Source organism: Microcaecilia unicolor, chromosome 2, assembly GCF_901765095.1.
Source record: "Microcaecilia unicolor chromosome 2, aMicUni1.1, whole genome shotgun sequence".
Taxonomy (NCBI): Eukaryota; Metazoa; Chordata; class Amphibia; order Gymnophiona; family Siphonopidae; genus Microcaecilia; species Microcaecilia unicolor.
The window spans coordinates 397058583-397083634 of record NC_044032.1 but is presented as its reverse complement, the minus strand read 5'-3'; the positions used below and the strand labels follow the sequence as shown (position 1 = coordinate 397083634).

Sequence of the window (25052 nt, the reverse complement as noted above, 5' to 3'; positions counted from 1 at the left end):
ACCAGGGGCAGTATATGTTTTCAAAGTTTTTATAGCTTGCTGCAATTCTTTACGGGTTCATTCAGTGCCCGTATGGCCTCCGGTGATAAAGAAGGAAGTTGGGCCTTGTTTAAAAAAGAACAACAATTTGCATTGACCAAGGATGATCTGAGTATAAAATCTTAAAATGGTCTACAAATAGCCGCGTTATCTGATCTGGGCGAGTCGTAGTTGAATCTTTTAACAATGGAATAGCTCTGGTGCCTCCCCAGGCTTTACCATATGCGCTAGCATTTTCCCTGACTTGTTACCAAATCTATGCAGTTCATATTTCCCATATATAAGCCCTCGACAAGTATGCTTGTGGATTATAGTATTTAAAGTGGTTTGTAGTGTAAGAGTTCTTTTGTCCGGGGTGTGGGAGTGTGTGCATATTGATGCTTAAGTTTTTGTAACTGTTTTTCTTTATGGACTATGCTTGATGCGATAATCTTATTCCGATGGCCAACATATGCTATAATATCACCCCTAAGGACCACTTTTGCTGTGCTCCAAAATAACAGAGGTTGAGACTTATGCTGCACATTATGAGCCTCAAATGTTGTCCATTTATCCGTTAGGTACTTAAGAAATTTAGTATTATCAGCCAAATAACTTGGAAAGCGCCATCCTCCACCCAAACCTGTCGCACACTGGAAGTGCCATAGTTACCCAAAGAAATGATTGGGTATTTCAGCTGGTCCTATCACTGCTGCCCGGATGGAGAAAAATGCAGAGGAGACCATAATGTAATCTAAATGGGCGGCAGTATTGTGTGCCCGGGACATATGGGTGAAGTCCTTATCATTAGGGTGGAGCAAGCACCATAGGTCTACTAAGTTAAGTGCCAGGACAAAATTGTGTAAGACCTTGCGCTTCACAGTACCGGTACCTGAGGTTAAAGGGTCACCTGATTTGTCTAGGATGGGATCATATACCACATTCATATCTCCAGCAATCACCAGCCCCTTTTCTTTACAAGGCAACAATTTAGCAAGTAAGGCAGGATAGAAACCAGCATCAAAAGGAGTTGGGGCATATACCGAAAGTAGATAAAATTCTTTCCAGTGAACCCATACCTTCAAAAATATATATCGCCCGGGGGGGGGGGGGGGGGGGGGCTAAAAATTAAGTCAGCCTTGTATGCTAATGATTTATGAAACAAAATGGCTACCCCACTATGCCTACCACCAGTAGAGGCATAAAATACTGCACCCACCCACTGTCTCCTGAGTTTTTCATGTTCCTCATCAGTAAGTCACATTTCCTGCAGGCAAACTATGTAGTGCAGTCAAGATTTTGCTACGCTTAACAGGGGAAGTAATCCCTCTCACATTCCAAGTCCGCAGTCGACAATCAGACACCATGACCGATCATGAAAAGGCCAGGAGAAAAAAAGAATACCACTGAGGCACATTGTGAAAATCTAAGGCACCCAGCCTCACCGCAGATACAAAAAAAAATCCATGAAGGAGCTCACAGAAGATCCAGTCAATCTGATCCCAAGGAGGCAGTGCCAGCCAAAAGCAATATACAAAAGATGCACGGACCAAACCACCCTATCCACTAATACCCCAAAACAATCTCAGAGCAACAACCCTTCTCCCCCACACCCACACCGCCCCTCCCCTTCTCGCCAGCCCAAATACCCAAGCAACCCTCAAAATTCACCACAATTCACTAAGGAAACTGTAGCAAAGGGAGATCTTTCAAATGTTTAGGATCCCCCTTCCCCCACACAGAGCGAACATACCAAAGAAATACATTTATTAAATGCTCCCCCGTACACAAACTGGCAAAAAAAATGATAAACCGGCTCATTTTCGAAAGAGATGGACATTCATCTTTTGACATAAATCGGCACTTGGACAACCATCTCTCACAGACGTCCAAATCGGTATAATCAAAACCCGATTTTGGATGTCTCTGGAAAAAGTCCATCGCTAGGACGTCCAAATCTCAAGGGGGCATATTGGAGGCATGGTGAAGGCGGGATGGGCGTGCCTAACACTTGGATGTCTTTGACTCATAATCGAAAAAAACAAGGACATCCTTGATGAACACTTGGACATTTTCACTCGGACATGTTTTTTTAACGAATAAGGCACAAAAAAGTGCCGGAAATGACCAGATGACCACCGGACAGAAATGGGGATGACTACCCGTTACTCCCACAGTAGTTACTAACCCCCTCCCACCCTCCAAAAACATCATTAAAAATATTACGCGCCAGCCTCTAAGCCAGCCTCATATGTCATACTCGGGTCCCTGACAGTGCATGCAGGTCCCTGGAGCAGTTTTAGTGGGTGAGAAGTACAAAAAAGGACTATTAATTGGGGGGGGGGGGGGGAGCTGAGCTACAATCTGTCTGACTCCTTCAACGCATCACATGATCTCCTCACATGCATATTTTATAAAATACATGTGTGCACCACAATTCCATCCAAACCACTCCCATGAATGCCTTAAATTAGCCACTACAAGTGCACTTGTTACCCAGCTAAAAGTGCTGTTTGAAAAGTGTCCACAATGTATATAGGTAAAAGTAAGCACCTTAATCCATATAGTACTTACTTTTTATCTGTATTCTTGGAATGTTCCCAGGTGGAATTAGGCCAAGGTAGAGAACAACATGTATAGTTTTCCATTTTTCAATCCTATGTGTATTATTTTCCCCAGTAAAAATCAACTGCATGAAAAGGAGGTAAAAAATCTCTGCAGGTAATTTTCCCTCATGCAATTTTCAAAATGATACTGGTGCAAAATCCTGGGGAAAAGTACTTTCTGATTTTGTACCTGCTCATACGGTTTTATGTTTCAATGTTTTTTATTGATGACTTAACAACAGATATACAGTCAACAGGCTGTGTGGACAAAAATTTGCAGTCAATAAGACAAGACAACCCCCCCCCCCCCCCCCCCCAGAAACAATCATCTAATTTAAAAAACATATTCCTACATAACTCCAGATGATCCCTACCCCCATCCTCCCTAGCTTGTACAGCAACTTATCCGATGGAAGTGAAGATAAAACTGGTGCCACGGGTCAACTATGCAAGTAAACATATTCCTCCAGAAAACAAAAAAAGGAACATAATTACTGGAAGCTTCAAAAAGCAATGCTGTAGAAAAAGGGACATACAACCAGAAACATTCCCTCCATCCCATCCAACTCACTGAGACTGCTCCCACATCCTATAACAACAAATCCTCAATCCCCACCAAAATAGAGTCCCAGACACTGAGTTTGTTAAAGTCTCCTGGAACCTCCAAAGCATAGGGGGGCCCCAGACTGAATTTTCCATCCCTATACCTTCACCCTCTCTCCAGCACACTCCAACCCTACCATACTCACTAGGTCTCATCCACTGTCTTCTCAGGAATGTAATTTACTCAGCAAGTAACTACATCCTAATAGTGATAGCACTTGATGATAGGAATCCCAAATGAGCAAAAACCTCTGCATGCACTTATGAAAAGAGGAGATATCCTGAGCCTCCCAAAGAGCCAAAGCATGCACCTGGTTCCTCCAACCCCAAAAAGAAGGAGCATCCGTAGAGACCCAGATCTGTAGCATACTCTTGAGGGCCACCAGCCTCAACTTTTGAAATAAGAGAAGCTGTCCCCTCTCTCCCATGGCACCCACATCTACAATCCACAACAAATAGGCCTGTGGAGTCAGAGGAACCATCAGGTGCAAGGCAGAAGCAAAAAAAAAAAAAAGGCTCTATTCCCTTCAAAAGCTCCAAACCTTCAGACAACTCCAGGAGGAATGAAAAAATACATTTTCCTCTGTAGAGTATTTAAGACACTGTGTGTGACACTGTGCTGTAGGCACAAGCCGCACACGAAAAAGCTGCCATTGAGAAATATAAGCCCTGTGCAAAATTGTAAAAAAAGTTTCCTGAAGGACCATTGTCACCTCCATCTGTGGTGTCTTTTTCAAGGCTAAAAGCAGGTCCCAATCTCATGGGGAGGGGGGGGGGGGGGTCCCAAGGTCCTGTTCCAATCTAGCTCGCAGCTACCCAAAATCCTTCCCCACCACTCGCTCACTGAGTGCCCTGTGAAGGCCAGCAGCAGACAGCTGCTCCTAGATGGAGACAAAAAAGGTCTGTATACTTTCTCCCATCTGCACTCCCAGAGTTGCCCATGGTAGACTAGCATGATAGTGTTTTAGCTGGCAGTGAGTAATGTGGTTTCCCCACTCCCTAAAGTCCAAAGTGATAAGGTCATCCAATGGGTTCAACTCTCCTGCTGGAGCAAGTACATGCTCCAGAAGGATCAAACCCTGGGCTTCATACCAAGCAAATGCTCAGTTTTCTTTTCTAGGCAGAAAGGCTATATTGCCATGAAGGGATAGCTGATCCGTCACCGCTGGGTTCCCAGGTATTCTGTAAAGTACAGAGAAGTATATTCTGGCCCCAAGAATGGGGAAGCACCCGGTATGGAGCCTGTAATAAGGAAAGAAAATTGTAAGGTGAAAATTAAGCTCTCTCATAAAAAATAGGAGTATAGCCCTTGCTGCTTGAAAACCAGTCATATAAATGGTGTAATAGGCAGGCCTGATTATAAAGCCGAAGATTTGGGAGACCCAGACCCCCCGTGGCCCAATTACCCACCAACCAGTAATACTGGAGTTTGGTCTTCCACCAGCCCAACAAAATCTGGAAAGCAACCTAGAAAAACGAAGAAGATCCCTATGCAGTAATCTAAGGGGGAGAGTCTGAAGTAGGTAAGCCATTTAGGAAACAAAACCATCTTAATCAAAAATATCCGCCTATCAGGGACAAAGGCAAAGGATTCCAAGCCTCCAACTGGTGACGCGTCTCCTCCATGAGTTTGGGAATATTCACACGATACAGCTCACCAGTGCTCATCCCCAACTGTATACCAAGATACCGAAAGTCACTCTGCACCTATGGAAGAGGAAAATATCCCCCCCCCCCCCCAAAGCCACCTGTGTCGTCTGAGGACAACAATTCTGATGTCTGGAAATTAAAGCTAAAACCAGCAAAATCACCATTACTCAGAGAAATACTCCAACAAGGCAGCCAAGGTATTATATGGATCCAGTATGTGAACTAAAAGGTCATCTGCAAAAGCAGCCAATTTAAAACAATGGGCCCCTAGGTCCACCCCTCTAATCTCCAGGTTGGCATAAACATCTCGGATCAAGGGATCCAAAGTTAATCAAGAACGAAGAAAGCGGATATCCCTGACGAGTGCCACAGAGAATAGGGAAGGCCTATCATAAAATCCCATTGATCACTATTTTCATCCTAGAGTCAGTATACAAAAGTTTAACAAAATGGACGAAATGATCTCCAAAACCGTACCTTTGCAAAACAGGGAACAAAAAAATCCCATCTAACCCTGTTGAATGCTTTCTCAGCAAAGACACTCACTAATAAAGAAGGTAAAGCCTCTCTTTCCCGATGTTTCAAGGAAGCAAGTATACTGTGTACATTTTTAACAATAGAACGCTCCTTAACAAACCCTACCTGAGCCTTAGCCAATAGGGTGGGCAAGAGTCACGCCATCCTGTTGGCCAAAACTTTAGCCAGGGGTTTAGTCTCCACATTCAACAGGGAAATCGGCCGATAGGAATCCAGCAACAGCGGGTCTTTCCCTGGATTCTAAAGGAACAATGTGGGCCATATTCAGCTCACCTGGTAAATGATCTGAATAAAGAAGAGCGTTAAACATATCAGTCAATGGTTGAATTACCTCATCTCCCATCTATATATATAAAAGGCACTTTGAAGCCTCAAGCCGGAAACTTGAGGCGCCCGATATATCCGGTTTGGCCTGCAGGCTCCAGTCACTGTAGCTCCGCCCTCGCGTCAAAACGTGATGACGTTGAGGGCGGGGCGGCCCTCGCAACCACGTCACTGAGGGACGAAGGGACGAAGAGGAGAGGTGTGCAACTCGGAACGGAGGCACAGAGGGGGTGTCTGCAACTCGGGAGGGAGGACGGGGGGGGGGGGGGGGGGGGGATTACCCTGCTAGCGCCCGTTTCATTTTTGCCAGAAACGGGCATTTCTTACTAGCAATCTTATAAAATTCAACACAGTGTCCGTCAGATCTCGGCGCCTTAAGCAGCGGACACTGATTTATAGCCCAAACCACTTCTTCTGAGGAGACAGAAGCCCTCAGGGCCTCTCGCTCTTCTGGTGCCAAACAGCCCCTCCGATTTTAGATCCCCTTGTAAACCTTCATCTACTGGCATAGTGTAGAGTCTCTGCAAGTGAGCCCGAAGGCAATCCGTGATCTCCCGATTGGTATGAAGAAGCCCACCCCCCTGCGGTCCGTAGCGTATGAATTTGATGGGGACCAGTTGTACGAGACACTTATCATGCCAACAGGCTACTCCCCTTGTTCCCATGGCAGTAAAGACAATATTTATAGTATGCCAGAGATTTAGTCGTTCGTTGATATAAAAGCTCATTTAGCAAAGTTTGGAATTACAGTAAACGTTTATCCGCCCCCATTAGCTGTCTCACCATAGCGTTAGATGGCAAGATGAACCTGCCACTCCAACTGAACGATTTCACGATGCTGCGCTTTCCTCCTATGACTAACATAGCTGATAATCTCACCAAGCAACACAGTTTTTGCGGCTTCCCAATACAAAATTGGCTGGGCCACGTTATGCTGCTTATAATCTTTCCACTTTTGCAACAAAAAATCCTGGAATTGGCCATCCCATGTCAGCCAGAGAGGAAATCTCCACACAGAAGGGCTCCCCTGTTGAAGCCCAGGCATGATGTGAAATCTCACAAGGCCCTATTTCTACCCGCTGCACCCAAGTCAGTGTGTCTGATAGTAAAAGATAATCTTTGCGTGATTGGGACAAATGTGCTCCAGAAAGATGGGTATAATCATAGTCAAATGGATGCAACACGTGCTAAACATCAATAAGACTTAACATGTGACACAAGTAAGGCAGGACCCGATGTGAGAACAAGCATTCCTCCCAGGGATTATGAGACCTATCCAACTGCGGGTCCCAAACTGTATTAAAATCATAAACGTTATTCAAAACAATACACTGCCTGTGCATGGTGACCTTACAGATGACCACCCAGACCTCCACATCTGCATAAAGTAGTTGTAAATGGTCTAGAACCCACCTACGAAAAAGGATCGCTACCCACCCTCCCCTTTTGTTAATGGCAGAATATGCAACACAGTCTGCCATCCATCAACGCTTCAACTTGTAATGTTCAAGATCTGTCAAATGTGTTTCTTGTAATAATGCAGTATCTACACGGTGTCTCTGCAAGGCTTGCAAAATTTTAGACCGTTTAGAGATACCCCTTACATTCCAGATTACTATTTTAACCATTGTCACTCCAGTCTGCAGAATGTATTTCAAGAAACAAAACTGAAAAAAGAAAGGAGTGGAGGAGTGGCCTAGTGGTTAGGGTGGTGGACTTTGGTCCTGGGGAACTGAGGAACTGAGTTCGATTCCCAGCCCAGGCAGCTCCTTGTGACTTTGGGCAAGTCACTTAACCCTCCATTGCCTGGCGCATTGAGCCTGCCATGAGTAGGAAAAAGTGCGGGGTACAAATAAAAAAAAAAAAAGTAGGCTGTCCCAGCTGCCAGCCCACTTTAACAATATATGCAGCAGAAGAAAAATGCTCAAAGCAACATACAAAAAAGAAGGCACTACCTCATCGCCTAGGTATGGGCAACTTTTAGAGAGAAAGTATAAATTTGTAGGTATAAGTACCCAAAAACTGTGGACAGACGCTTCATCACATATTCAAAATATATGCATGGAAAACTTGTGACAAATGGTTGGGGGGAGGGGTGCCCGCACCCATTTGCACCTGTTCTTATGTACTTAAATATTAGCCTTGCTAAAACTTCTTAGATATAAAATATCAAGACATATTCAGGTGCTTAAGAACAGTGTTTCCATCAATTTAATCTGTTACTTCATTACGTGACTCCTCACTACTGCAGACATTTCATCATATATTCAAGCTAAATGCATTCAAATTATATGAATGGAAAATTAGCAGCAAATTGGGGTGGGTGGGGGTGAGGGATGCCGGTAATTGCAGCTTCTTTATGCAGATCTCCAAAGGAAACCAGACGTGACAGCACACATTGGCACCTGTTCTTTTGTGCCTAAATATGAACCTTGCTAAACATATACTGAAGCCATGCACCCCTGACACAGCTCTCCAAAATGCTACCTCATTTCCTTCCCTCATCCTATTTCCATCCTCCCCAACTCAACTGTGATATGTGCTACGTAATTGCCTACCGGTGATGAACTATCCCAGTTTTGACCTATCATCATTTTTGCACACGTTTTCAATGCTTATTCATTGTGCATTATGGGAGATATGCTATTTTAAATATAAACTAGTGAAAAAGGCCCGTTTCTGAAAGAAATGAAATGGGCGCTAGCAAGGTTTTCCTCGGAGTGTGTATGTTTGAGAGAGAGAGAGTGTGTGTGAGATTGAGTGTGTGAGAGAGAGTGAATGTGCGAGTGTGTGTGTGTGTCAGAGAGAGAGTGAGACTGGGTGCGAGTGTGTCCGTGAGAGAGAGTGTGTGTGTGTGAGAATCAGAGTGTGTGCCAGGGGCCCCTCCCTCATCCATCCCAGTTCCAGGGTCCCCCCTCCATCCCTCCCTCCGAGTTCCAGGGTCCCTTCTAGTTTCAGGGTCTCCCCCCACCCTCCCTTAGAGTTTCAGGGTCCCCACCCTCCCAGTTCCAGGGTCACCTTCCCTCCCTCCAGTGGTGTGCCAGTAAATGTTTAACAGGCTCTCTCCCCAGTCCACCTCTGCGCCCCCACTCGTCCACCTCTGCGCCCCCGTCCGCCTCTGCACCCCTCGTCCGCCTCTGCACCCCCCCCCAAATTGCAGAGCTGGCTATAGCCGGGGAGAGAGCCTGGGGGGAGGGGGCAATGCATTACTCCAGGGAAAAAAAAAATTAAATGATCCCAGGTTCCAATCTAATTCATGTTTAATGTGGATAAAATGCCATAAATAAGTAAATAAATATAAACTTTTAATGTTGAGCATCTGATTCTCAAAGTGGACATATTCCAAACACTATAATGAAAATAAAATGATTTTTTTCTACCTTTGTTGTCTGATGACTTTGTTTTCTGATCATGCTGGCCCAGTATCCGATTCTGCTGCTATCTGTCCTGTTAACTCCGTTTCCAGGGCTTCCTTTCCATTTATATCTTTACTTTCCGCCTTTCTTCTTCATTTCTTGCCCTACATCAGTAAGTAAAAGCTGGGTCCTCTGCAGACTTGACTGTCCAGTGGATCCAGCTTCTGCCTATTTTCTTCATCCATGTGCAGTTTTTCTCCTCTCTTCCTTTTCCCTCATTACTACTACTACTACTACTACTATTTAGCATTTCTATAGCGTTACAAGGCGTACGCAGCGCTGCACAAACATAGAAGACAGACAGTCCCTGCTCAAAGAGCTTACAATCTAATAGACAAAAAAATAAAGTAAGCAAATCAAATCAATTAATGTGAACGGGAAGGAAGAGAGGAGGGTAGGTGGAGGCCAGTGGTTACAAGTGGTTACGAGTCAAAAGCAATGTTAAAGAGGTGGGCTTTCAGTCTAGATTTAAAGGTGGCCAAGGATGGGGCAAGACGTAGGGGCTCAGGAAGTTTATTCCAGGCGTAGGGTGCAGCGAGACAGAAGGCGTGAAGTCTGGAGTTGGCAGTAGTGGAGAAGGGAACAGATAAGAAGGGTTTATCCATGGAGCGGAGTGCACGGGAAGGGGTGTAGGGAAGGACGAGTGTGGAGAGGTACTGGGGAGCAGCAGAGTGAGTACATTTATAGGTTAGTAGAAGAAGTTTGAACAGGATGCGAAAACGGATAGGGAGCCAGTGAAGGGTCTTGAGGAGAGGGGTAGTATGAGTAAAGCGACCCTGGCGGAAGACGAGACGGGCAGCAGAGTTTTGAACCGACTGGAGAGGGGAGAGGTGACTAAGTGGGAGGCCAGCAAGAAGCAGATTGCAGTAGTCTAAACGAGAGGTGACAAGGGTGTGGATGAGGGTTTTGGTAGAGTGCTCGGAAAGAAAGGGGTGGATTTTACGGATGTTGTAGAGAAAGAAACGACAGGTCTTGGCAATCTGCTGGATATGAGCAGAGGAGGAGAGAGAAGAGTCAAAGATGACCCCAAGGTTTCGAGCTGAGGAGACAGGGAGAATGAGAGAGCCATCAACAGAAATAGAAAACGGGGGGAGTGGGGAGGTGGGTTTGGGGGGGAAAATGAGAAGCTCGGTTTTGGTCATATTTAATTTCAGGTGGCGTTGAGACATCCAGACAGCAATGTCAGACAAGCACGCTGAAACTTTGGTTTGGATGCAAGGTGAGATATCAGGGGTAGAAAGGTAGATTTGGGAGTCATCAGCATAGAGATGGTAGGAAAAGCCATGGGATGAGATTAATGAACCAAGGGAAGAAGTGTAGATAGAAAAGAGGAGGGGACCAAGAACAGAACCCTGAGGTACGCCGACAGGCAGAGGGATAGAAGTAGAAGTGGATCCACCAGAGTGAACACTAAAGGTTCGGAGGGAGAGGTAGGAAGAGAACCAGGAAAGGACAGAGCCCTGGAATCCAAGTGAGGACAGGGTATCGAGAAGTATGCTGTGATCGACAGTGTCAAAAGCAGCGGAAAGATCAAGAAGAATGAGGATAGAATATTGACCTCTGGATTTAGCCAGTAATAGGTCATTGGAGACTTTAGTAAGCACAGTTTCGGTTGAGTGGAGAGGGCGAAAACCAGATTGTAGTGAGTCAAGAATAGTATGTGAGGAGAGAAAATCAAGGCAGCGGCGGTGAACAGCACACTCAATAATTTGGAGAGAAAAGGAAGGAGGGAGATGGGTCGGTAATTAGAGGGATAAGTAGGGTCGAGTGAAGGCTTCTTAAGGAGAGGTGTGACCACAGCATGTTTAAAGGCCGCAGGGACAGGCGCAGTGGAAAGTGAGAGGTTGAGAATGTGACAGATAAAAGGAATAAGAGCAGGAGAGATGGCATTAAGAAGGTGGGTGGGAATGGGATCAGAGGAACAGGTGGTACATTTTGAGGAAGAAAGGAGAAGTGTAGTTTCCTCAATAGTAACTTCAGGAAAGGAGGAAAGGGAATGAGGGGAAGGAGAGAGAGGGGAACGGACTAGTGGAGGGAGAGGTGGTGAGGTAGAGAAAGCAAGGTTTATCTTTTGAACCTTGTGGTGAAAGAATTCAGCAAGGGTCTGAGGAGATAATGAAGGGGGAGTTGGGGGAGGGGGCACCTTGAGGAGAGAGTTCAATGTGGTGAAGAGAAGTCGAGGATTAGAGCCAAGAGAGTTGGTCAGTTGGATATAATAATCCTGTTTGGCACGTAAAAGAGCAGATTGGAAGGAGGTCAGCATGAACTTAAAGTGTAAGAAATCAGCAAGGGCCCGAGATTTCCGCCAGAGGCATTCGGCGGAGCGGGTACAGGAACGTAGGTAGCGGATATTAGAAGTCAGCCAAGGTTGGGGTTTTGTACGCCTTACAGGGCGGGTCATCAAAGGTGCAAGAGTGTCTAAGGCACTCCTTCCTCACTCTTCCCTCCCCTCCATGTCCAGCATTTCTTCTCTCCCTTCCCTCTCCTCCATCCACCCATGCCTCCCTCCCTCCCAGTTCCATAGTTCGCCTCCCAGTTCCACGGTCCCCCTACCAGTTCAAGGGTCCCTCCCCCTCCCTCCCTGTTCCATGGTCCTGTCCCCTCCCTTCCTCCGAGGTGCTTGGTGGGGGGGGTTGCTATTTGCTGTCAACCTACGGCGACACTGCTTCTGGCGTCCAGCAGCTAAGTCCTGTCGTGACCCACAGGCAGCTGGAGCTCCCTCATACTCTTTCAGTGACACACATTGACAGGGAACGGCTGGATAAACTGTTTTAGTGATATGTAGTTTAGATTTCATGATATTGATATGTACAGATGTGTAGCTTTCAAATAAATGAAAAAGGTGTGCAGTAAGAAAACAAAAACAAAAACCTTTGTCCTTTACCTGTAAAGGCGCAGTTTATCCAGTAGAAACAGCTTTAGACGTGTTTCAGATGGAAGAAGGGAAAAAAAACCCGACAATGTGTATCAGCAGCTCGTAGGTGTGCTTGGTTTTGAGTGTATGGGAATGACGGGTGTGTTGGGGAGTGGAAATAGAGATTAACCAATGGGCCTCGTTGCTTACATTGTAGTTGAGTGGGTCAGTTCCACTCGTGTGTAGTAATCCTCCTGCTGCATGGCCAGAGTCGGAGAGGACAGGGGGGTGCAGCGGAACAGTGAGCGAGCGGCTGCGGGAGGGTGGCGATTTTGTTTGGTTTTGAGTGAAAACGACAATGTGTATCAGCAGCTCGTAGGTGTGCTTGGTTTTCAGTGTATGGGAATGACGGCTGTGTTGGGGAGTGGAAATAGAGATTAACCAATGGGCCTCCTTGCTTACATTGTAGTTGGTTGGGTCAGTTCCACTCGTGTGTAGTAATCGTCCTGCTGCATGGCCAGAGTCGGAGAGGAGAGGGGGGTGCGGCGGAACGGTGAGCGGGCTGCTGTGGGAGGGTGGGTGAGGGGGAGTGTGGGCGGGGGGATGGGGTGCAGTGGCGATTTTGTTTGGTTTTCAGTCTATGGGAATGACGGCTGCGTTGGGGAGCGGAAACAGATTAACCAATGGGCTTCCTTGATTTGTTCAGTGTGTTTGCTCCGCCCTCGATATCATCACGTTGTGACGCAAGGGTGGGGCAGACTCTCATAGCCAAACCGGATATCTCGGCCGCCTCAAGTTTCCGCCTTAAGGCTTCATTCGAACATTGGAGGTGCCTTTTATATATAGAGATATCTTTGCTCACTTTGCTGCGCAAGTTTTCCAAGAATATAATTTAAGTACATTTAGCTTTCTGCATGTGAAAAATGTCAGGTGATGAAAATACGCCTCAATATGAACCTTGTGAAAATTTTCCCCCAGATTCTATATACTGCAATTTGAATTGTGCACGCAAGTCAGGTTGTATTCTGATTAGCGCGCACAACTTATCTTAACAAGTCAATTAGCACCGATAACTGCAATTAACAAGCAATTACTGATACTAATTGGCATTAATTAGAATTTACACGCACAACTTTCTAAGCGTATTCTGTAAAGTGATGAGGTAAATTCTAAGACACAGATTTGAAAATGGGGCATGGCCATGGGCAAGCCGTGGGCATTTCTAAAAAAAAACTATGCGCATTGTTATACAATACACCTGGTCCACGCCTAACTTAGGCATAGGCATTTACAGCAAGTTTTATTTGGCGAAAATGCCTGTGACTAAATTTAGCCCTGTGGATGGGTACTAGGCATAGTACCCATATTCTAGGTAGTTTATAGAATATGTCTAGGCGTATTTTTTTCTGCCACTGATTTTTAAGGTGCAATATATAGAATCTAGCCCTTTATGTGTAACAAGTTTTAGCAAAGCTCATATTTAGGTGCAAATGAACAGATACAGGTGTGTTCTGGCATGCCCCACCTCCCCATTTGTCACAAGTTTACCACATATATAATATGAATACATTTAGCTTTAATACTTGATGAAGTGTTGTTGCGTGTTGAAATATGCACAGTGATTAAGTGTCACCAAATCCCCAAAGACTTTGCACCTGGCTGCAGTTTTGAAAACTGCCCCATCATCAGAGCACCGGGCCCCACTTTACCCTAAAGACGGCTCTGCTGAAGCTCAGTAAACAAAATGTGGTATTCTGACCTGTTGGGATACTCCTTTTAAGGAAGCCCCATTCACTTTCAGGATCACGTCCCCCACTCTCAATTGCCCACTTTCAGAGGCAGGCTGTCCAGGAAAGAGCTTCCGAACTCTCACAATACTTGAGCTCTGCTGTTCAGGAGTTAGGTTCTCCTGTCGACAAAAGCTGAAGCCCAGGCCAGAGCTGTTCTTCAGAAGTCTTACTTCAAATGTGTTTTCTGTAAAAGAAGTCTTCATTAATACGGGCTTCATATCCTTAGAACAGTCTTTTCATGCTATGCTTTCTAAAGCCCCATCTCCTTCCTCTGTCCCACTCTGGCACTGTCCTATTCTTCCCAAATCACCTGAACCTTTCTCTCCCACCGCCACAATATATTTAAAAATAAATAAATTCACATAGCACATCCCCTCCCTCAGGGAGAATCTGTTTCCCTGGTGTCTAGTGGCCCAAACGGGTCAAGACTGGTAAGCCTTTCTTCCTCCCTTCCGCCCAGAATTTTAAAAACATGTCCCTTATGTCTAGTGGCCACCCCCACCCCCAGTACCTCCATGGTATGAGCTCTGCCCACTGGTTCCTGCCTCCAGTGCAGTCATTCTGAAAATGGTGGCTCCTGCCACGCACCTGCCTTATATGTCAGACTGACCCCACAAAAAGTTAGGATGACATTCAGTAGTCAACTTATACATTTAAGTTGGTTGAATATATGCATAAAATATCAACATTATTTATACCTATATGTGGCCAGCATCATGCTGAATACTGCTGTCATTGAGGTCACTTTTCTTGTTTGCTTTATTTTATGAAGTTTATTTGAAACTAGTAAAAAAAGCCCGTTTCTCATTGAAATGAAACAGGCGCTAGCAAGGTAATCACCTTCTGCCATTAATGTTTTTAAGGGAAGTTCCAGCATCCACCCTCCCTCCTTCCCAATTCCAGGGTCCTCCCTCCCTCCCAGTTCCAGGGTCCCCCCCTCCCTTCTTCCCAGTTCCAGGGTTGTCGTCCCTCCCTCCGAGTTCCAGGGTTGTCGTCTCTCCCTTCCTCCCTCCCTTCCAGTTCCAGGCCCCCTGCTTCCGAATTTTAAAAGTCATCCTGACTTACCTCGTCGGGGTTACGGTGGCCAGCAGCAGCGGTAAAAAGCGTGCAGGCTTGGCACTTACTTCAGTTTTCCCTTCTCTGTCTCTCAGCTCTGGTCCCGCCCTCATTTCCTGTTTCTGCAAGGGCGGGACCAGAGCTGAGAGACAGAGAAGGGAAAACTGAAGTGCCGAGCCTGAACGCTTTTTACCGCACGAGGTAAGTCAGGATGACTTTTAAAATTCGGAGGGAGGGGGCCTGGAACTGGAAGGGAGGGAGGGACGACAACCCTGGAACTGGGAGGGAGGGGGACCCTGGAATTGGGAGGGAAGGAGGGGGGACGGACGACGACCATGGAACTCGGAGGGAGGGAACGAACTTCCGGTGGGTGAATATTATATGCAGCCTTCCCTTCCCTCTGAGGGCAGGGCACTGAGAGCGAGTGCGAGGCCTGTGGTTGGTCCCTTCTCCTTCTGATGTCGCGTTTCTTCCCCTGGCAACTATACAGAGTTCCCCTTGAGGGCGGGGCAATTATGAACCCTACAAACACTACACGGCTTCACTGCCACACTGCCATGGAGTCAGCTTCAAAACATTGGAGGTGCGAATTATTATATTAGATGTTCTTCCAAATAAAGAAACAGAAAAAGAAGCTGTGAAGGACAGTTTTATAAAGGGCACCTAAATTTTTGTGCCAACTGCATGCACTAATTTAAAGAATAAGTGCACTTAAGTGTGCAAAATGATGTCACACATCTGCTAGCTGCTATTCTATAATATGGTGAACTAGTAGCACGATGTGAAACAGCACATGGTCTGTACCAGTGACAGGAGCATGGATGTGTCATGGGTGTTCCACCTAGCAACGCACATACTTATAGGATAGTATCAGGTGTATTCACTGCAAGGTGCACTTAAGCCTGCCATTGACCTGGTGTAAGCTGTCATGCCAAAGCAGATTAGTGCTACTATTCTATTACAGGTTAGGTGTGCCTTAAGGCTGTTATAGAACTGGCGTTAAGAGCACTTCTTTCTCACACCTATATTTAGGTGACACTTTATAAAATTGCCCCCACACTACATAATGAAAATCAATAATAATAATCTTCACAAGCTTATACGGTGAGGAGAAAAGATCCAAACCTCTTCTTAGAGTTCAAAAAGAAGGAAAATAAGGATATGGAAACATTACAGCTGTATAACATTACATCCTTCACAACAATACACATTTCTGTAAAAATAAATAACTGGTACATTTTAAACTGCTTAGGGGATCTTTTACTAAAGATTAGCTCGAGTTATCTTCAGTAGGACCCACAGGAATAAAATGGGCCCTGCTGCAGATAACGCGAGCTAACCTTTAGTAAAATACCCCTTTAATTTGTAATAACCTTGCACACAGAATGACAGTAAAAAGGTTAAAATGGAAGGAAAAAGTCTCAGAACCCGACCTATGTCATTTAAATAATAGGAGTTAATATGTAGTGACTTCATAGGCATAAAAAACCTCCCATACCAAACTGTTCAGGTTCTATACAAAGCTTAAAAATATAACCTTTAAAAAGTGGCTTATCTTAATTCAGCAAGCTCAAACTGTCAAAATCCCACCAACAATTTTCACCAATAGGCTTCTTAAGGGTGTAACAGGATCAAACTTAAGTTTTTAAAAAAAAGTTTACATTGGAGAGATAACACTTGTCAGTAAACTATGCACACTGCTGACTTGTCAGCATCACTTAGGATCCCGTTTACTAAGCCACGGTAGGCTTTACGTGTGTGCAGCACACGCCCAAATAAAACTACCACCAGGCCTGCACCCCTTGGCGGTAATTTCAGATTTGGAGTGTGCCCTTAACACCTGGATGAATTACTTATTTCCTCCCATGCACGTCATTTCTGGCGGTAATCGGCAATTGGCAAGCGCTGACTAGTCACCATGCATGTAGCATGTGAGCCCTTACTGTTAGATCAATGGGTGTCATTAAGGGCTCAGGCCAGTTTGGGGCGCATGCTGGTTTCAATTTTACCGCAGGCCTTTTCCCGTCCCATTAATAAAAAGCCCTTTTTTGCAGACGTGGTAAAAACTGGCCCGGCACACGGCTTAGTAAAAGGGAACCCCAGTCTCCAATATGTCAACTAGGTGCCCTCCCGTTCTTCAGAAAGATGAGAATGCTAATGTCATATCCAGAAAAAAAAATGACCCAATCAGAAAAACAAACCCTATTTGAGTTTTAAATGTAAACCTTGTGGTTCCTCTGATTTTAATTTCATTTCATTTTTGTTCACATTGCAAAAGAAGTTTAGAACTCTTCTGACCATCTTCAGGAATGTGATCCAAAACACAACAGCATAAATCAGAGAACTTATGATGTAACTCAAGGCAATGTTCTACAGCTTTTATGTTCAGTCCGTCATGTGAGGGAATCCATGGAACCCTTAGATCATCAAGGAGCAAAATGGGCACTCAGGAAGGACAAGGCCATAGGCGGAGAAACTGAATGAATTTTTTGCTTCGGTCTTTACAGAAGATGCAAGAGATCTATCTGTACCGGAAATAGTTTTCAAGGGTGATGATGCAGAGGAACTGAAAGAAATCTCAGTGAACCTGGAAGATGTACTGAGCCAAATCGACAAATTAAAGAGTAGTAAATCACCTGGACCGGACTGAATACATCCAAGGGTACTCAACGAACTCAAGTATGAAATTGCTGATCTGCTATTAGTAATATGTAACCCATCATTAAAATTGTCCATAGTACCTGAAGATTGGAGGGTGGCCAATGTAACACCAATTTTTAAAAAGGATTTCAGGGGTGATCTGAGAAATTACAGACTGGTAAGCCTGACGTCAGTGCCGGATAAAATAGTGGAAACTATTATAAAGAATAAAATTACGTAACACACGGAACACATAAATAAACATGGTTTAATGGGCACAGTCAGCATGGGTTCAGCCAAGGGAAGTCTTGCCTTGCCAATTTGCTTCATTTCTTCGAAGGCGTGAATAAACATGTGGATAAAGATAAGCCGGTCGTGGGATAGGAGGCAATGTCCTTCTGTGGATTAGGAATTGGTTATTGGATAGAAAATAGAGGGTAGGGTTAAATGGTCATTTCTCTCAATGGAGGAGGGTGAATAGTGGAGTGCCACAGTGATCAGTACTGAGAATGGTGCTATTTAACATATTTATAAATGATCTGGAAATCAGAACAAGTGAGGTGATTAAATTTGCAGATGACACAAAACTATTCAAGGTTGTTAAAACACGTGTAGACTGTGAGAATCTGCAGCAAGACCTTAGGAAATTGAAGACTGGGCATCCAAATGGCAGATGAAATTTAATGTGGACAAATGCAAAGTGATGCACATTGGAAAGAATAATCTTAATCATAGGGTCCATCCACCTTGGAGTTCAGCACCCAGGAAAAAGATCTAGATGTCACTGTAGATAGTACATAAGTACATAAGCATCGCCATGCTGGGACAGACCAAGGGTCCATCAAGTCCAGCACCCTGTCTCCGACAGCAGCCAAAAGAACAAACAATTTGTCCCACCCATCTCAGAAATAGTGGACTATTCCCACATCCATTCAATAACATACTATGGCCTTTTCTTCCAGGAAGCCGTCCAACCCTTTTTTAAGTCCGCTAAGTCAACCGCCTTAATCACTTCTTCTGGCAACGAATTCCAGAGTCTAACTACGATTCATCTTAAATTTACTACACTGCAGCTTCATCACATGCCCCCTTGTCCTAATACGCTGAAATCTTCTGCTCAGTGTGCGGCAGCAGCCAAAAAAGCAAACAAGATGTTAGGAATTATTAGGACAGGGATGGTGAATTGCGTTCAGTTCTGGCCGCCGTATCTCAAAAAAAGATATAGTGGCATTAAAAAGGGTTCAAAGAAGAGCGACTAAAATGATAAAGGGGATGGAACTCCTCTTGTATGAGGAAAGGCTAAAGAGGTTAGGATTCTTCAGCTTAGAAAATAGATGGCTGAGGGGAGATATGATTGAGGTCTACAAAATCCTGAGTGGTGTAGAACGAGTAGAAGTAAATCGATTTTTTACTCATTCCAAAAGTACAAAGACTAGGGGACACTAGGGGGCACTCGAGGAAGTTACATGGAAATACTTTTAAAACAAATAGGAGGAAATATTTTTTCACTCAATGAATAGTTAAGCTCTGGAACAGTTTGCTGGAGGATGTAGTAACAGCAGTTAGCATATCTGGGTTTAAAAAAAGGTTTGGACAATTTCTTGGAGGAAAAGTCCATAGTCTTCTATTGAACAGACATGGGGAAGATACTGCTTGCCCTGGAATTGGTTGCCATTATTTGGGTTTCTGTCAGGTACCTGTGACTTGTTGGCCACTACTGGAAACAGGATACTGGGCTAGATGGACTATTGGTCTGACCCTGTATGGCTATTCTTTTTTTGTTAAATTCCTCACCACCATGGAATGGATAAAAGTTTGTAGTATAAACCATAAATAGCTAAAATTAATCTCAATAGTTAAAGGAGGAGCCAGGGGCACTCCAGGCGGGGAACTTTAAGCTTTCAATTGTGTGGCAATACTCAACTCAGTCATTTAAGCAACCATGGAAATAGCAGAGAAAAACATATCTGTATTTTATCTGTGAATTTTTGGCAATCGGGATCAGGGGCATAGTCATCAATGTGGGTTACCCTTAAAATGCGTTATTTTACAGTTAGCCCCAGTTATTAGTAACGAACTCCAGTTGCAAAAAATGGAACCTGTGGTAAAATAATACATTACATTAGCCCATATTGATAACGTCATTTAAACAGATATGACCACTGAAAATACAAAGTTAAATGACTACCTGTAGAGCTTAATGCATTCTGTGCTTGCCTAAAAATTTACCTCAATGAGCAAGAAGTACTGAATTCCAACTTTTGTGCCTAATAGCAAATGTAAGTGGAATCAAACATATTTATATGGTAAAACAGCTTTATGACAGTTCTCTAGCATGAACTCACCATCAGTGACAAAGCTGTAATCTTTTGTATTCGCAGTTTTTTTCATTTGCTTCTCTTGTGGTTGACTCAGGATGATCTGATTTGGAGGGGTGCTCTGAGGCGTAACTGGAGCATGCACCTTGGCAACCGGAAGTTGTCCCTTTTCTAACAATAGGATTACCACCTGCAAAGCCATTATCAAAGCTCAGTACAACCTATAAATATTATGAATTTAAGAAATAACATTAATTATTTTAGTATTTTTTTCCAATCTTTGCAAGGCAAAAATCCAACATAACAGCCTGCATTGTTTGCATATGAAGAGAAAGTGAAAATACTTACCTGTAGCAGGTATTCTCTGAGGACAGCAGGCCTTATATTCTCACAATTGGGTAACACAACCCGTGTTGCCCAGTCCAGCACTTATAAAAAAAAAAGCATAAAAGAGTTTTGTGGAGCACGAGGTACGCTCCACTGCGTGAGAGCACAGTTTCCGGAGTACAATACTAAAGCAAAGGAATATAATAAATGCCTGATCTCTGCAACAACACAAAACTAAAATACGGAATGGACAAAACACAATTCTTCCGTTGTACGATGACCTTATGTGGCTGTACCACATGAACTTTATCTTATCTCAGCATCACTCTGTATTTGTTAACACCGAAGTCTGCAAACGCATCTCCGGCACTATGTAAGCCACATTGAGCCTGCAAATAGGTGGGAAAATGTGGGATTCAAATGTAACAAACAAACAAACAAATAAATAAAAAACAGGAGACAACTCCAAAGGAAAGTGGGAGGGTTTGGGAGAACTTAAGGCCTGCTGGCCTTGGAGAATACCTGCCATAGGTAAGTATCTTTGCTTTCTCAGAGGACAAAAAAGGCCATAATTCTCACAATTGGAGAATCCTTAGCAACCAGGCTCACTGAAAACAACAATCAATGGTCAACTGGGCCTCACAACAGCGAGGACATATTACAAATTAACCTGAAACTATAATCTGAGTGAAGTGCAGCCTGGAACAGAATAAAATGGGCCTAAGAGGGTGGTGTTGAATTCTAGACCCCAAACAAATTTTGCAGTACTGTCTGCTCAAACCAACTGTAGCACTGGGTGTCCTGCTCAAGGCAGTAATGAGGTGTGAATGTGTGGACTGAAGACCAAATTGCAGCCTTGCAAATGTCTTCAATGGAGACTGACTGCAAGTGAGCTACCGACACAGCCATGGCTCTGACACTATGAGGCAGATGCAGCAACCAAACGTAAAAAAATCTAAATCGTTAAAGTCCCTAACGATTTTAAAATAACGAAAAATGCACCAAAAAAAAAAGTCACACATGCTGGAATCGGTATTGAAACGTACAATGTATCAAAGAATCACAATACACATCGTTAATCGGCCCCCAAATCATGCGCAGAGCAGCCAAGCGTTATGTTAGCTGCTCTGCGCATGCCACAAACAGTCAAATCACAAGCACATGGCAAATTGAATTGACACATAAAAAAATAAAACTAAAAAAGGATCGGGAGGGGGCAAGGGCGCTCATCAGGAGCGTCCTGTACGGACGGCCTTGCCCCCCCCCCGCCGCTGCTCCCCACTTTCCGCCGCTCCCCCCACCCCGAAAAAGCAAAATTGTAGCAGCCCCTGCCCCCCTCCCTTCCTCACTACTCTCAGCTCCGCCTCCCGACATCCTCCGTCTGTGCCCCGCCCCCTTTGGGGGTCGTCGCCGCCATTCCCCTTCTCCATCGGGCCCCCCTCCCTCTTACCGGGCCCGTGCAGCGCCTCTCTCCTCTGTCCGAAGGCGCTGCACGGGCAAGAAGAACGCTGAATCAGCTGATGCCTGCCTTCGCGATAGAGCGTCTTTCTCCTCCTGGGCCTGCCCCTGTCTGACGTCAGACAGGGGCGGGCCCAGGAGGAGAAAGACGCTCTATCGCGAAGGCAGGCATCAGCTGATTCAGCGTTCTTCTTGCCCGTGCAGCGCCTTCGGACAGAGGAGAGAGGCGCTGCACGGGCCCGGTAAGAGGGAGGGGGGCCCGATGGAGAAGGGGAATGGCGGCGACGACCCCCAAAGGGGGCGGGGCACAGACGGAGGATGTCGGGAGGCGGAGCTGAGAGTAGTGAGGAAGGGAGGGGGGCAGGGGCTGCTACAATTTTGCTTTTTCGGGGTGGGGGGAGCGGCGGAAAGTGGGGAGCAGCGGCGGGGGGGGGGGGCAAGGCCGTCCGTACAGGACGCTCCTGATGAGCGCCCTTGCCCCCTCCCGATCCTTTTTTTAGTTTTATTTTTTTATGTGTTTTCTGAGGTCCTTTGGACCAATCACAGCGCTTTTAGCTCTGCTAATGCGCTGGGATTGGCTCAAAGTTTGTTTATTTTTTCACTTAACACTTTTTCCTGGCACAGAGCTGTCCTAACGAGAGGTCCAGACCTCTCGTTAGTTTTCCTGCCTTTTTCCTGCGTAAAGGCAATCGGAAAAGGTTAGTGCATGTCGTTTCAATGGGGTTTTCACACTAATTGCTCATCTCCATTCCGTTTTCGTTAGCTGCTACTGTCGTCGGAAAATAGGCTTAAGTGCATGGAAAGGATCGGAAATTCTTCCCCGAGGGCTCATTTAACGATGAAAAACGTTTAGTGCATCTGCCTCTATGAGTCCTGACATGACTTGCTAGGCTCAGCCCAGCCTGGGCATAAGTCAGAGAAATGCAATCTGCCAGCTAATTAGAGATTGTGCGTTTCCTGAGGGTGACCCCCAACCTGCTGCAATCAAAAGAATCAAAAAGTTGGGTAGACTGTCTGTGAGGCTAAGTCCACTGCAAGTAAAAGGTCAATGCTCACCTGCAGTCCAAGGTGTGCAAGGTGCTCTCGCCAGGATGGTCATGAGGTTGGGGAAAGAATGTTGGCAAGACAAATCGACTGGTTCAGATGGAATTTCAACATAATCTTAGGCAGGAACTTAGGGTGGTTGTGGAGGACTACTTACTCTATTATGAAGAAACTTAGTGTAATGTGCATCCACTACTAAGGCCTGAAGCTCATCAACCTGCGAGCTGACGTAACAACCACAAAAAATATGAACTTCCAGGTCAAGTACTTCAGATGACAGATATTAAGTGGCTCAAAAGGTGCTTTCATCAGCTGGGTGAGAACAACGTTCAGGTCCCATGACACAGAAAACAGGATCTAGGGCCTTGTCCTCACACCAGATGGCAAACCCCCTCCATTTAAAAGAGTAACACCTCTTGGTGGAATGTTTCCTGGAAACCAGCAAGACCCAGAAAGATGCAAGGAAGCAAATTCTAAGCTCTCAACATCCAGGTCGTGAGGGCCAGAGACTAGAGGTTGGGATGTGGAAGAGATCCCTTGTTCTGTGTGATGAAGGTCAGAAAACACTCTAATCTCCACAGTTCTTCAGAGGATAACTGCAGAAGAAGAGGGAACCAGATCTGCCTGGGCCAATATGGAGTGATCAGGATCATGGTTCCTCAGACTTGCTTGAGTTTCTGCGAAGTCTTCCCCACAAGAGGGATGGGAGGATTCACATCCCCCAATAAAGTAGGAAGGCATTTGACATTAATCTGCTATGGGCCTTGAACCTGGAACAGAACTGAAGGACTTGAGTTGAGTGGCAAAGAGATCCACCAAGGGGGTGCCCCACACTCTGAAGATCTCATGGGCAACTCCCATGTTCAGAGTTCACTCATAGAGTTGCATGACCCTGCTTAGTCTGTCAGTCAGACTGTTGGATTCACCCACCAAGATGGCCTCCTGACACAGTGGGTGTGATCCAGTACTCCACAGCTTGTTGGTGTAGTACATTGAACCTGATTGTTTGAATGAGTACAATTTGGTTGGACAGCCGATCTCTGAAAGCCTTTAGAGAGATACAGATTGTCCTTAGCTCCAGGAGGTTGATCTGAAAATCTGATTCCTGAGCTGACCAAGTACCTTGGGTTTGAAGTCCATCTACATGAGCCTCCCGCCCCAGGTGGAATGGATCCGTCTTCAGCACCTTCTGGGGCTGAGGAATGTGAAATGGAAGTCCCACCATCAAATTGGACCGAACTGTCCACCAAAGTAGAGACAGAATCAACTCTGGTATTACTTGGATGCCATCGGCTAGGTTCCCCGAGGCTTGGTACCACTGGGAAGCTAGAGTCCACTGGTAAGATATCATTGAAGATGTGCCATGGGCATGACATCGACAGTGGAGGCCATGTGGACTAAATCTCAACATCTTCCAAGCTGTAACTTACTGGCTGGCTCAGACCTGAGTGGTGAGAGCAACGTGTCCACCCTTGGCACAGGGAGTAAACCCTGTGCCTGTGTGAGTCCAGTAGGGTTCTGATGAACTCCTATTGCTGAACTGGATGGAGATAGGACTTGGGATAATTTAAAATGAACCCTAGGAGCCCCAGCACTCAAATAGTTCTCTGCATGGACTCCTGAGTACCATCCTTCAAAGTGCTCTTCACGAGCCAGTCATCCAGACAGGGGAACACATGAACTCTCAGTCTGTGCAATGACGCTGCGACTTCTGCAAGACACTTGGTGAACACTCTGGGAGCCAACACGAGGCCAAAAGGCAACACGTGGTACTGGAAGTGATGTGTCTCCAGCCAAAACTGAAGATACTTCCTGTGACCTGGAAGTATCAGGATGCGAGTGTAAGCATCCTTTTAAGTCCAGAAAGCATAGCCAATCGTTTCCCTGAATCAATGGAAGAAGGATGTCCAGGGAAACCATCCGAACTTCTTTGACCAGGAATTTGTTCAGGGCCCTTAGGTCTAGGATAGGACGCATCTCTCCTCTTTTCTTGGGCACAAGGAAGTACCTGGAATAGAATCCCAGCCCTTCTTCCCCTGGTGGACTCGACTGCCTGGGCCTTTAGAAGGGCGGAGAGTTCCTCTGAAAGTACCTGCTTGTGCTGAGAGCTGAAGTGAGATGCTCTCAGTGGGCAATTTGGTGTCTGTTGATGCCAATTTAGGGTGTAACCGAGATGGACTATTTAGAGGACCCACTGGTCGGAGGGGCCACTTTTCTTGGAAAAATTTCAGCCTTCCCTAACCAGTAGGTCATCCGGAACAGTCACAAGTATCGTGCGAGCCCTTACTGTTAGGTCAATGGGTGGCGGTAAGGGCTCAGACAATAGCCATGCACTACATTTAATTTTAGCACACGGCCATTTACTGCTCCATTACAAAAGACCTTTTTCCTAGCTGCAGTAAAAATGGCTC

The 25052-nt window shown here is 45.4% G+C and overlaps 1 protein-coding gene across 1 annotated transcript in view; it reads right to left on the bottom strand.

Moving 5' to 3' along the window:
• PTPN13 (protein tyrosine phosphatase non-receptor type 13) overlaps positions 1-25052 on the bottom strand; it is a gene marked incomplete at its 3' end in the record, with an annotated part of 651945 nt that overhangs the window by 151042 nt on the left and 475851 nt on the right. The window contains 2 exon segments of the mRNA XM_030190609.1: positions 13768-13982; positions 19840-20002. Coding sequence (XP_030046469.1) covers positions 13768-13982; positions 19840-20002 — 378 coding nt within the window.